Source organism: Buteo buteo, chromosome 10, assembly GCF_964188355.1.
Source record: "Buteo buteo chromosome 10, bButBut1.hap1.1, whole genome shotgun sequence".
Taxonomy (NCBI): domain Eukaryota; kingdom Metazoa; phylum Chordata; class Aves; order Accipitriformes; family Accipitridae; genus Buteo; species Buteo buteo.
The window spans coordinates 41956199-41971103 of record NC_134180.1 but is presented as its reverse complement, the minus strand read 5'-3'; the positions used below and the strand labels follow the sequence as shown (position 1 = coordinate 41971103).

The 14905-nt window shown below is 36.6% G+C and overlaps 1 protein-coding gene across 3 annotated transcripts in view; it reads right to left on the bottom strand.

Annotated features, from left to right (window-relative positions):
- The window catches only part of EFCAB7 (EF-hand calcium binding domain 7), a 30644-nt gene that overhangs the window by 15394 nt on the left and 345 nt on the right, over nt 1–14905 (bottom strand). For all 3 annotated transcript variants that reach the window (XM_075037285.1, XM_075037283.1, XM_075037284.1), the window contains exons 2-7: nt 14782–14898; nt 12324–12511; nt 7948–8159; nt 5896–5982; nt 4482–4677; nt 3257–3381 (exon numbers count right to left, since the gene is read on the bottom strand). In XM_075037285.1, coding sequence (XP_074893386.1) covers nt 3257–3381; nt 4482–4677; nt 5896–5982; nt 7948–8159; nt 12324–12510 — 807 coding nt within the window. In that variant the 5' untranslated portion in view covers nt 12511; nt 14782–14898. The remainder of the gene's footprint in view (nt 1–3256; nt 3382–4481; nt 4678–5895; nt 5983–7947; nt 8160–12323; nt 12512–14781; nt 14899–14905) is intronic.

Genomic DNA, 14905 nt, shown 5'->3' with positions numbered 1-14905 from the left:
TCTAGGAAAAAAGCAAGAAGTGCCGTTTAAAGTGGACACAATCTGCTTGAGAGGGTGCTAGGCCTAAGCCTTGTGGAAATACAGCTACGTGTGCTACTTGGTCCACAGAGTCACAGATCAGTCCCTGGGCACCTTTTACATAGCGGTATAGACCTAATTAACAAGGCCACCTAAAAATTTTATACCGAGCTCTACCCAGGAAACTAGATTTCTAGTGACAGGATAAGCAAAAGGAGTGCAATCACAAAGAATAATTAGGAAAGAAGTGAACAGAGACAAAACATTACTAGGACTTAATGGTGAGGGTTAAACATCGAGCAACAGATAGGGTTCTCTCAGTCAAACAAGTGGATAATGGGAGTTGATATTAACATTAGAGTCAACATAAGTCACTGCTAGAATTTGAATATGTAGTTTAGTCTGTTAAATCATTTCTAGCACTACTCCATTCTCAGTAAACTGTTTATTCCAATACATGCATGACTCCTAACTTTGTCTAAACTACATATGCAGTAGATTGAGATATTTCCTTAAAACTTGACACAGCTGAGATAACTGGTTGTTAGCTCATTTAGTCTCTAAGCTTAATACCTTACAAAACTGTTTGAAAAATTAATGACATTTCAAAAAGATCAAAGTCAAAAGGTCTGCTAATGAAGCAATATGGCTGTTCTTTGAGACATAAAAGTGCATAATATCAGTTTAAACAGCAGTCCAAATGTGCTATAACTACTCAAAAAGATACTGTGACAATATTAATGTACAAAAATTACTGTAACAGCCACATTTACATGTAACAGCCACAGTAAGCAAAAGTTTGACAATGCTTTACGAATCAAATACTAAACTGTTATTCTTGCAGGGAGCGTAAGGTGGTGCTATATTCTCTAAATTACTCATGTCAAATTACAAACAGGTATGTAAATATGGGAAGCTAAAAAGATGATTTTCTGTTTTGATTTTAGTATGTTCCTTCAAAGCATAACAAAAGTTATCAAATAATAGCTAACACAGTGGGAAATGTTTGTATTAGAAATGTTAATCATAAAGAAATATTAGGCACTACCTGCAGCTGCCAGTGATGGTCACTGCCCAAATAATGCATTCCACTGCTGTTACAACTTAAGTTATTATTGAAATTGTCCACACACTCATGCATAATTCCAGACAAAAAGCAATGTTTGTGAGAGGAATTGTTCCTATGATAAAAGCAAAGAACTTCAGTTCAAGGCTTTGTCTTGTACAAACCTGTTCCATATGCACAGAAAAAGTCTTGCTAGTTCAATTGCATGAGGCTATTTCACAGACATGAGTGGGAGCATATAACTGTTTCTTTCAGGAAAAAGACTTTTCTCAAGTATTTCTTTTGCTACCCACTGTGTATACAGGTTTTTCACTGACTTCAGTAGCGCAGAATGCAAAGGTGAGACTCCTTAGCAGGGATAATTTAGCTACCCAGTGCAGAGGGAAGATTTTAGAACATGATACACAGCTTGCTTTTTCTGTTTGTTAATGTCTTTCAATCTTGACTAAAACCGACACAAAGAATACTTTGCAGAAGTTTAAGATCTCCATTACCCATCTTTTAATAAATTGTGATTCAGCTACAGTTATAGCCCAACAGGTCAGCATGTTGTTTATGCATGTCTGTAGCACTTCTGTAACTATTTTTTTCTCCCCAAATTTATTTATATGGCTTTGAACGTGTCACAAAACTTCACTAACAAAAAGAAAACACATGGAAGAATGTACTATGAATATATTCCATGTTTTCTAAGGGTTTTTAAAATTCAGACATTCACCATGTTTTGACTCCCACTGTTTTCTTCTGTCAGAAATGTAAAGTTGGCATTGGTCCAACTTCATGATGGCAACATTTTCTTACTGTCCCCAAAAGACAGGCGAACTTCAGAAAAAAAAAAAAAATTCTGAATACAAGATAAATAAGAATAATTTTGGGGTGCTAGATTCTGATCCACACCACAAATGAATCACTGTGTATTTATTAATTGATTTTGACAGTTTGCATTGTGCCCTTAATAGTTCGGGTTAAAAAAAATTAGTAGTTCTACTTATACCTTTTCATGTTTATTGATTTCAGTTTTTGTGTGATGCTAATCAATAGTAATCGATATCTGCAGCTGCCTTTTTTCAGTGAGTTCTTACTAGCTTGCACAAAGAAAGAGGAATCCAATATTGGGAAACTGTGCAATGGTTTTATATACTACCCAACATGTTTGAACAAGGTGAAATTGCAGGTTAAATTGCATGGAGGTCCAGATACCTAAACAGACTGCAAAAAATTCCTTTGAGATTATGTTTTTAAATTTTAATATAGAACAAATGTCACTGTATGGCAATGTCGAAGATATAAAGGACTTTGGAGTTCAATAACAAATACAGAGTTGTTATTTGAAACAAAAATGTAACTCATGAGAACAATCAGTTCAGTTTTCTAGCAGCAGTTATACTATGTGGTCATAACCATTTTTTCCCTTTTATACAGGAGTCTCAAGGTGCACATTTTTAATGTATCCTAGCATTTTCCAGTTAATGTTTTATATTTCTACAGCTATTATTTTCTGTTGAAAGAAAACTAGTAAAGGTTCAGTCAAGAAAGGGAAAACAAAGGGAAAAGATCAATATTAACACTCTACAAATATTGACTTAGCAAAGTGACTTTGTTGTCTTTCTCCCACAGGAATTTATATTGAATGAGTGATTTATTTAAAAGAAAATACTGATAGAACATATTAGTCTAACTAAAAATCAATATTTTCAGGCTACAACATATATTTACAAAGTAATGCCCAACAAACTGAATATGCTCACAGATCTGTTATTTATTTCCAATTACCTTTCATATAAAGGTTTATGATACACAATCTTTCAGACTACTTAAGCATTTAAAGTTCTCACCAACCTAATAAATTATTAAATTTTAAATTTCTCAAAAAGTCATTAAATGTTTTATCCAACAGTGGTTTCATTTATAAAAACCACACTTTGTTCTATTAAACCTTCACACCTGAAAAATTATTTTCAATAACTAGATGTCAGCAAAACCAACAGTATATAAAAATGTTAATAACAATATGTATCAAGAAACCTCTCAGTAGTTTATAGCTGCCCTTGACAAACTATTAATAAAACATAAGCTAAAAATCAGAGAAAAACGGTTTCTTATTTAAAATGCAATAACACACGTGCCTAGAGGAAAACAGCATAATTTCAATAGGACTAGCTTACATGATACCTTCATTGTGTCTGGCTCAATTAGCTTTGTGTTTCTGTTGCTACTGGCACCCATGCTGATAGTGGTAGAAATGGATGCTTTGCAACTTTGAGCTGATGAGGGTCTTGAAGGAGTTCTACTATCACCTATAAACATAGATATTTTGTTACAATTACATTATTTCAACCCACTCCTAGTGCTATTTGTCATAAAGCCTTACATTTATAGGCATACAGAGAAAAACTGGATGACAAAAACTTCAATCAGATAAGCTGACTTCCCTTATAATTATATAACGTTTAATAATTCATTAGCCAAACATCTTTACTTCCCTGACTGTACATCCCAGGTGAACGGGCATATAAACAGCAGAACCTGGGAACCAAATCTGCCTGAAGGACAAAAAATTGTTACCACATGATTCTATTTACCTTGGAATCAAGGTAAACCTGTCCTATGTGGATAGGTTTAACCTACTTCTAATTTAAGTTATTTCTTTTCAGGACAATATAGTTTCCCTGCCAGACAGCACATCACTTATATGCACAGTTGCCCAACACAATTACTTCCAAGCCTTTACTTCCTGATTCCTCATGTCAGGGCAACTCTGCTCATACAATTGTTGATCTAGCTACACAAACTCAGTCTCCATCACTGTTCTGTCATTTTTGCACCTCTTCAGTATTGCCTAGAACTGAAGCAACTTAAAGTAAACAACATGCACTACCTGCAAATATTTCACACATGGTACCTTTGCAGTCTGTTAGCCTGCACTCTTTTTCCAGTCTGAGGAGGTTTTTAAGTATCTTTGTAACTTCAGGAAGAACATTAAACTCTTGTATTGATTGTGCTTTAAAAGTAGCCTCGACAATTGAAACAAACAGACTGCTGATTGATAAATATTTAAGGTTTCATCTCTGACCAGGGAAGGAAATAAATAACTTGCCTATGTTGCAACATCTGAGCATTCGCTTTGTCTCTCCCCCTCTGGACTGTGTCACATGAGAGTCAATGAAATTCACTCTTAAGAATTTGAGAGCTTCAGAACATAGATGCAGCCAATGTCCATTTGAACATGGAGATCAGATATTGTACTGAGACATTTATGCACTTGCCACAGTAAAAATGAATATTAGTCAGTAACATCCTCACTAATCTGAGAAAAATTAAACAGATATTCAACTGCTCATTGACCCAGAGCATGATCTCCAACAGAATGAAATCTCCCAATATGAAATATAAATACCTTTTGTTGGTGCTAGTTTGTGATCAGTTTTCCTCGAGATTCTTGGTGATGGTTTTGACACTGGCAGTGTGATCCCTTCAGAGGACAATTCAGCTTGATTTCCAAACTGCTGTTGCCTCAATCGACTATCAGCTTCCAGTTTCTCTCGTGCAGTCTTGCAGCACTGCTCACTGGTTGTCATGTATAAGTCACAAAACTTTAGAGAAAGAGAAGTAATCAGTTAAGTGAGACATTCTTTCTCACAGTTTTAAGGATTAAAATGTAACATAAATAAGCAAAGGACAGGTCAATAGATAGAACCATGGAATCATAGAATGGTTTGGGTTGGAAGGGACCTTAAAGATCATCTAGATCCAACCCCCCTGCCATGGGCAGGGACACCTTCCACTAGACAAGGTCGCTCAAAGCCCCATCCAACCTGGCCTTGAACAATGCCAGGGAGGGGACATCCACAACTTCTCTGGGCAACCTGTTCCAGTGCCTCACCACCCTCACAGAAAAGAATTTTTTCCTAATATCTAGTCTAAATCTACCCTCTTTCAGTTTAAAACAGTTACCCCTCATCTTATCACTACACTCCCTGATAAAGAGTCCCTCCCCATCTTTCCTGCAGACCCTTTAAGTACTGGAAGGCTGCTATAAGATCTCTGCAAAGAGATGTAATACATTTTCTGTTAAAGCACAATATTAATTTTCATTTTCATGAATCAGAGCAACCACTCAAGTGACACCGTAAAATGGAGTCATGATTCAACAAGGAGGTCCAAATATTGAATGAAAATTAAGTGCGACTTTCAACCCAAGAGGTGATTTATATTTCTTTCTAGATATTTGAAAACTGATTTTTTTTTTTTAATATAGGATTTTTAATAGGGGGTTGGTTTTCTTCTATGAAACTGTATTTATGCACAAATCTTTTGGACTGTTTATTCAGTTCAAAACTTAGACATGATGTCAGAAAAACTGATAAGGTGTTGCATCTTGAAAATTAGATGTTCACATGTACAATAATGTCCCACACACAAGAAATTACAAAACGTCACAGAGATAGCAATTCTCACTGATTAGCCAAGTTTGCTGCCAATGATCATCTTTAACCTGCTATTCCTTTAACTCTTACCTTCACGCATGCTGTTAGGTTTTGTGCTTACTATTAGGCTCTGTCTAAAACATTAAGTTCACTTGCAGCGAGTGACCTTTTCAAGGATAATTGCCAGATAAAGTGAGTGAAACAGAAATATATACCTGCCTGTGTTTCAGTATGTAGGCAGTTGGGGGGGGGGGCGGGCCTGGGGTGAGGTCATCAATGGACCCACACATGGAGGTGATATGTACTGAGTTTGATAATGTTAATACTATCAATAACATCAAGTCAATAACACAAGAACAAATAATATCACTCTGTTTGCCATACCTTGTTGTAGTCAAGTTTGCCACTGCAGTTAAAATCAGCTTGTTTAATAATGGCACTCACTTCATCCCGAGTCATTTTTTCACCTCTCTGCAATAAAAAACAACTCAGTTTGGGTTTCTCATCAAGAATGCTGTTCACCTACAGTGTACATTTAATAAAAACACAAAGATCCTTTTAATATCCTTTCAGGGAATCTTATCTTGCAATAGATTTAAATGGATTTTGACTTGAATCATCAAAATACAGGTCAACATCATAAAAAATTATGTCCCTACAATGCTACTAAATACTGAACAGATTAATTGCATCAGTTTATGCAATTCTGTGGTGTCTTCTGGAAGACCACTGTGAATGACACCTACATCATTTTCAGAAAATATTCCATAACCTGGGGAATCCCAGCTCTCAGTCATTCTTACTTACATTGTAGCACACTAACAACCAAGAGTTAACTTCATAATGGTTAGTTTCACTTACTTACTTGAGCTATTCTGTTATACCAGTCTACACCTGCAATTTAGTTCACTAGAAGAGTTATTCCAGGCATGAATTTGCCTTGCACCTGTCTACTTGGAATCATTAGTGTGAAGCCAGAGCAATTTCCCTCCTTTTGGAACCAAGTCTGAATTGCATGTCCAAACACCATCTGGAGTGCCCCACTTGCAATGTGGGCACAAGGTACATCTCTCAGGAAGAAAGCATGTCTTCCACGAGGTCCTCCAGAAGTTTCCTCTACACAGATGCACAGGGCTGTTAGCAATGACACAGCAATATGCGACTGCTGTACAGAAATCTACTTCACACTTTTCAGCTATAGGTGCATGGTGTAAAACTTGGGACTGAAAACTAACACGAACTTCATTGTTGGTAAACATGTGATGTGGACATATGGTCCCAGAGCCATAGTGGATTGCAATAAATCAAATCCTGATCCTCCACTCTTTGAACAGCACCAGTTGCTACTGCAGGCATATCTAGTAAGTTCTTCAGTCTGCATCTATATAAAGCAATGCCCTGACTTTATATAACAATACAGAGTTTGTAGCCCTTCATGGCATAACTACGGTAGCACTCAACATCTGTTACTTCTATCTTTTGTTATATATAGAATATTTCCTTACCATTGCAACTATATCGTTTTGTTCATACAGAATGAGGATTGAAGGTGCTGCCACAATGTTTGAAGTATAGAAATAATTTTGTTTTATTGGGTCAAACACAACAAATATTGTATGTAAATTTTTTGATCCTTCTGTCCCAGTTTGCTCTCCTCTACATTTCCTTGAAATTGTTCTATTCTCACTTTTGAAAACTCTACTAGAATTCTACTACCAGTCTGGTTTTAATTGTTGCTGCTCCCTAGTGTTTGTGCTGTGCAAGACAATTGGCTTTTACAATGAAGGTGGGGGGCGGGGGGCAGGGTTGGCTGCACAGAGCAAAAACCCTGACAGAACAGAGAAAGAAAATCATTGTAATCATCTGTGCTGTATATCAATTAGCTTAAAGTCAGAGCATCAGCTCTACACCAACTTGGAAGACCATTCTGCTTCTGAACATACATAGACAACAACTTGTGAGGGGAGAACAGCAAAGGTATGTCATTAATTCTCTTGGTAAAAGTTCAAAACCCCAAAGGGCTGCAGAGAGGCTCTGTAGAGAATAGAGAGATTTGCACTAACTGAACCAAGGGAGAGACATGTGCTTCCCCTTCTGTTGCTCCACTGCTGTATTGATAGAGTTTCAACAAAGCATTCTGTGAAAATATGAGAAATATTTTTTCTGCCAGCTTCCACCTTCAAGGCACAATTGCTGAAAGGAACAGACAGGTTAGCAACTGCACGACTGTAAGGGGAAAAACTGAAAGAAAGATCAGATAACCACAGACAATTAGACATAAAATAAAATAAGAAAACAAAAACAAAAACGTGAATCAGTTATTGATTCTTTTGGTCAGGAATATGTGTTTACACATTCAGAATAGTTTTCCTGTTTAATTACCAAAATCTCTACTAATGGTTAAAGATAGATAACTAAGTTTCTACTGATACTTACTGTTGTAAGAATTTTATAAAGTTCATCATGTAAAATATATCCAGTATTATCTGTGTCTATTTTTCCAAATGCTTCAAGCAGTTCAGTTTTTGTAGCTGGTTTTTCTTTTTTTAAAATAGTACAAAAATCATCAAAATTCAGTGTAGTTGTTTGTGAAGTCCAATATTTGTTAACCATCTTCTGACATGGATTTCTTCCAGCCTGTTGAAGTACTGAACAATAAAACATAATATTAACTGTAAGTTCCAGCTCCCAGCGAAGGAGTTTTTTCAAAACATCCTTTAATCACTTTCCATGTTCAGACTTTTTTTTTTTAGCCAAATCAATCCAAGGGAAAAGCAGGTCTAAAGGACAGTTTTGCTTATAGTCTTAATCCTGTACTCTACTGATACAGACTGACTGTGACCTTCCGTGGCCTTGAATTCTGTGGTTTGTACCAGAGAGGTTCAAGCAGCCTGAGGGGCAGATGAGCTCACTCACATATTCTTTTGAAAGAAGTCATCAAAGAGGCACTGCCTGGCATCCTAGATCATCCCTCGCGAACTATGATCCAGCACAGATATGAATATGCCACACTGCTGCAAATCACACCCACTTTCTTCTACAGAAAAAGGAAGAAACCAGAGAGCAGCCTGTGACTTTTTACAACACAACAATATCACAGGAATTATTTTGCTTAAAGGCTCTGATCTGCAGCTTCCACTTACTCATATGCACTGCTCTACTAAACTCAATGGGATGTCTTCCTTAAAGAAAGTTAATGGGTTCAAACTATTAAATAAGCAAAATATCCATGAATTCAAAGACAGTCTCCTCAAAAGACAGGTGTAAAATTCAGCCCAGTGTCTACGTCCCCTGCCTTAATATCAGGAAACTCTTATTTGTAAGCTTGCACATCATTAGATCCTGTTTCTACTGAGATCCACATAAGTCTTTCCACTTTGCCAGGAGCTGAGATCTAGTGTAGAATTTATCTTAAACAATATTTTATGTCACATCTATACATTTGAACTTATCAATTCAAATTATGCAACATGAATTTCAAATGTAAAGGAAAAATCATACCAACAGACATACATTGTTAAGGCCAACAGCCAATACCATGCATGCAATCAGTCCCGCTGCTGCTACACCTGGCATTCTTCAAAATGAATTTGCTGGATTTAGTTAGCCTCTTAAAAGCCTTTACTGAAAACATCCTTTCATCAGTTTCCAGGATGAAGAAGGTATTACATTAAACTGAAATTAAATTAAAATGCACAGTCTATCTGAAACTGGAGGGATGTTTTTATATCTTCCCATATAATCAAGTTTTTTTAGGGAAACACAAAAGATCCTTCATCTCTACCTAGGCTGGCAGCTTGATTTTTAGCCAGCTGACCAATGACCAAGCCTATACTGGCTGAGAGCAGTTCAGTAGCATCTGTGAAATGAGGTGGTGGCATTGTTACAATTCTCAGTAGGCAACTGTGTCACCATAAAAACAAACAAACAAAAACAGACACCTTTGCTGCTAATCTCCAGTTGAATGCCAAGGACTAAATAAAGATTTCTGCCCTGTCACCTCTACAAGCAGAGTCAGGAGAATACAGCAAAGCTTACATCTTTATCCATGCAAGGCTTGGGCACATAGCAATTGTTGAAGGATTTCAATGTCAAGGTCAGCCAAAGAAGGGCAGTTACTCTGTGTGTTTGTTCACATGGATAGCCCAGTTCCCTGGAATGTCATTATAGCACAGTATTCACTCACATTTAACAGAGTATCCTTCAAATATGCGACAATTTTGTATTTTTATATATCCAGGGAGATCAGCACTTGCCATACCCTACGCGCCTCCCAAGTTTGTATTTTTGAAAGTTCAGTTAGACTGCACCTTTTATTTATATTTCATTCCAGACTGATTCTGCTAAATACCTTAAGTAATATTACAACACAGCTACTATCCATGAATACGTAAAACTCCTACAAATAAAATTTTGCAGGGGCAATCTCTAAGTGAATATTTTACAGTTGAGAATATTAGCCAAAGATCATGCAGTAAAAGATGCTTAAACATTGGCACCACTCATTTGATAAATGCCAGAATTTACTTAAGATGCAATATAAATCTATAATAACTCTCAATGCTAACAAATTTTAAAAGAAGTTCTTAAATATCTCCGAAAAAACTGGGAGCCTGAGCAACTAATTGCCCTTTCCGAGTTGACCTTGAAACCAAAATGCCCAAACACTTGCTACGTAGCAAAGTGGCATATGGATAGAGATGAAAGCCAAAGCATATATAAAAGAGATTACATTTGTTCACACCACTCCTATCTTAAAATCCAGATTATCCAAAACTATCATTAGGATGTTATAAAGGCACTTTTATTACAGCTGAGAAAGCCTGGATAACACTAAGTCACATGCTGAAAGAATGTGCTTGCTAATGGGTAGAATTTCATGTACTGGTATAGGGAAAGAAGCTACAAACAATCAGTGCAATAGAGAAGTACACTCAGCTTTTATAGTGGTGGTTTCCACGTGGAGACCTCACATATTTTAGGCATGGACAATGCAGCCATTAGTGAGAAACATTTCCTCATGTATGGAAAAAAAAATACAGTCACTAGAATTAAAAATAAATTATTTGATAGCTTAGCATGTTTTTGCCTTTAGCCGTTGCATTTTTTTTTTTATTATGAACAACTGCAATGCCATAACACACATACTTTTTACTGACATCATAATCTATGACAACGACTCAAGAAAACAACCTGTACTACCACCAATCCCAAGTGTATTCTGAGCTGTACCCCCAAACCACAAAATAAAAATTATTTTTTTAATGATACATTTTGGTTCTCTTTATCTAACTGAAGGTTTATGTTCTCATGTTTTCTTTGTCAACCACGTGAGCTGGAAACATTTTTTCCAATAAGGCAAGCTAAGATTTTCACATCATGAAACTCCAGGTAGGAAACGGGACTGAAAGACACTTTCATGAGTTTCCTAACACAAGCCCACACTATCATATACAACCATGACTAAACTTCTTCACAAAAGGACGAAAATGCTCTAAGAAAGATAAAAACAAAACAAAACAAGAAACAAAAACCCCAAACATGGTAAGACATAGTACACAATCCTACAACTCCAAGAGAGAGCAAAGTTGGTATTATATTTGCTTGAGAAATTTTATCTGGGATAGTGAAACCTATTTCACAACTAAGACTGAGTAATAACCTGTTTCATCTTACTTGGTCACTAAGATATATTATAAAGAAATCAATTTCCAATACACAGCCCTAACTATCATTTTTGAGGTAAACTTTTGTAACCTTCCTAATAATTCCATACAAGGCACTTTGAAATTCCATAGGTTTTCAAAACAAATGTTGTTAAGCTCCACAGCTTTCAGTATCTACTAACACCTTTATTTAGTACAGCTGAAGCATTCAGAGATATTTTTTCCCTATTGTACTGCTGACAGCAATACCACTTATACACAAATATAATACGGATGAAAAAATGAAAACTTCATTTTAGTCTATGGGAACATTATAATTCAGTGGGAGTTTAAATAAAATAAGAGTAAGAATTCTTATGAAACACCAGTGTCTGAAACAGTCCATTTGATCACATAAAGTTGGTAGAGGAAAGGCAATATTTTCACATATTACTCAAAGTGGCTTAGAACTGATCTGTGAGACTATCTTTAGGGGTAAATTACCATATCCATGTACCCAATAACAACCTGTCATATAAGTCTGCAAATCTCTATGCCAATTAATGCCAGTTATCATGGCAATTTTCTGTGCCAGGGCAATTGCCCGCTATAAGCTGAACTGAGACCAACTCAATCATCTGTCAGGGATAGGCAAAAATTTATTGCAGAAATGTCGTAATCAAAAAGCAGGACATCGGCCCACCTCAAGTAAGCAACAACGCTACCATCAAATTTGGTGTTGTTAAACAACTCACTTAGGTCCCCTGTAAGCTGTCACCCAATATTGACTTTTGCCAATTCATACTGGTGATTTACAGATGAAAAGCTCTGTACACTATTCCCACTTCCACGAGTCATCCAACACCTAGTAACAAAAATTAAGGAGTTGAGGAAAACGAAAAACTTTGAGGAATGGTAGTTTCTATAAACTTTGAAAAATCACTATGTGACATAATTTATAACAGGTATGATGAATATGTCTTCAAAGATACAGCCATCAACACTTGAAATCTGAACCCCACCTAAAACTACTGTAAATTCCTTAAAACAGTTACTGAGTTTATGTATTAGAATATTCTCACTACTGAATTGCTGACTGCTGTTTGTAAACTACCCACTGTAATCATCACACACAACAGTTAGGGGGAAAAAATACCTAATCGTTACCTAAACTGAGTTGTTCTTTTGATTTAATATTTTCTAAACTGCTTTTGAAAACAGTTAGATAAGCTGCTCGGCAGTTCATATAAAAGATCGCTTCTTCTGCATGCTGGGACTTCTTTCCTTGGGAACTTTCCAAGCGCATGACTTTCTGAACGGAGGGGGATGCGTTATTCTCAGGACTGCTGGCCATTCTGTGAAGAATACAATTACAGTTAGAATTTGTTACTGTCTTGCCTGTTTAATAACACCTCTGCTTTGTCCTCTGAAACACAGACTAGCACAAATTATCTTAACATCTGGGTCATATGTTTTCCATTCTCAAAATCTCAGTTGGGAAATACTATCTACGCTTGGAGGTAAGCGCCATGAGATCCACAAACAAAGTTTCATTTTATTGTTTTTGGTTTTTTAATTTCAGACCATTTGATATGACAATGGTTATATAATCATGTTATTTGAAAGCATAAAAACAAATTTTCAAGTTATCTGTGATACAAACCATTGCTATCCATGTTTAGAAATAAACCACTAGGACTTGTCCTTACTACACATTTTCACTAGAATTTCTACTCTTGCCACACTAGCTAAATTCTTCTAATGACAGAAACAATGGGACAATTTGCACAGAAGCGCACTTGTTGACTCTGATGAGTTTCCTACCACTGTCTATGCCTAGCATGATTTGTCCAAATGGTAAATTAAGGAACATATGATACCTACCACTGTTTTCCTACCAGTGCCGCTCTCATTGTTGCTACAGCTCACCAGCAGTAGCAAAGGTGGAGTGTTTTTAGGAAAAAAATGCCAATTTAAACATGGCCACAGGTGTGAGAGGCACAGAATTATTTAAAAGACTTTTTCACCAAACAACAATAACAAAGTAAATATTATCAAGAATGGATGCAGCGTTTATGTCATTGGAGAAAGCTCTGTGGCTGCATGATCATGACTGGCTCATATCATGTTGGATTCTCTATTATATTTCTTGTGTCAACAGCAGAGTAAAAGCCCCCTTTGTCCTCCAGTGAAAACTACATGTGAGCATGTCTATATTGAACTGCATATTTGTCAGGATTTCCTCCCTCACTCAAAAACTGACTTTCATATTTCCAAGACTGATTTAGCTGGAAAACTGGGCAGAGACACTGTGTAATGTCATAAACACCATATAACACTCAGTGTTAAAAAAGGGATATAATAATTATTAAATTGATTACATACTTTTTTTCTGGTGCCAACCCATACCAGAATGGGCTTTTGTTTTCTGTTTTTACAGTTATAACTCAATAAAACATACTAATTTGCTAATAGCAAAATTGGTCAAAATTGTAACCCTTAATCCTTCAAGTATGTGAAGTTAAGCACACAATTCTACTTTTAAGAGTTATCTAAATATAATTAATAGAAATAAACAAGCATGAAGCTAAGATTGTGCATAAAACTTGGCGCAACTTAGGCCTTTTAAGTATGAGAACACTACCCATATAATTGTAAATGAATGGAAAAAAAAATACAAAATGCATTTTTTCTAAATTGCTAAAACAATTCAAAGCAGTAACTAATGCTGTTTGCTCACCAACGGCCAGCAAACTTTAACAGCAGCTTTCTGCTTTTACCAAGGGTGATTAAGGTTTTTAGAAGGCCATCGCAGAGGGACACTAAATCGTGTTGTACTGTCGGTCTAACAGCCTCTCATATTATTTTACCCAATGTTGACTTCAGAAAATATATTCTAGTATAATAAATGGAATATCTCAAGTTCAGCAACAAGACAACAACATCATAGGGTCCCCTTCAGGACTCATTGGATTTTTACTCAGGAGGCCTAAATCACTCGCACCTTGTTGAGTTATATAGGTCTTTTACACTTGGGAAAGAAAGATAATAATCGCTTATCATGGATGAAGTACCCTATTTATAATACACAGACCGCCTGCCTGACACTTTAATATTACACTGGCATTAGAAGGACCCCATAGGGACACTGTGATACAGTCTGGTTACTGCAAACGGGTGTCACTATAATTAAGCACCAGTGTTACACACACAAAATGGAAGTGGGTTAAAGTCAAGGAGGAAAAGAAGAATAAATGTTAATTTTCCAGTAACTAGTTTATAAAATGTGAACTCTCGTTTATACTCCTTAGACTTCCCATTACCAAGATATTTCTTACGTGGGCCACAGTTCTGCCAAGAGGTGCTGCCAATACATCGCTCAGAAATCCAGTGAGCAATAGCTTAGTGGCAGCACTGCCAGCAGCCCCATGGCTTAGGTTGTTAAATTTTTACCGGACAAATGACACTTTAGACAAAATAGACAGAAGGGAGCAATCTGGCCTTGGCTGAAGCATGAGGACAACGCAGCCTAACTACTGCTTTCAATTTTAGTTGCTATGATTCTAACAAATAAAAACCGTCTTCCAACCAGGAATTAAGTCGTACCTTTCCTGGCAATACCGACCTTTCTCGTCACGGGTCCGAGACCGAGGCTCGCCTCCATTCACAGCGAACACACCAGCGGGGAACCTTCCCACCGCTGCTGTTTCTTCTTAAGCTTCGGAGCCCAGGCCTCGCTCACCTGAAAC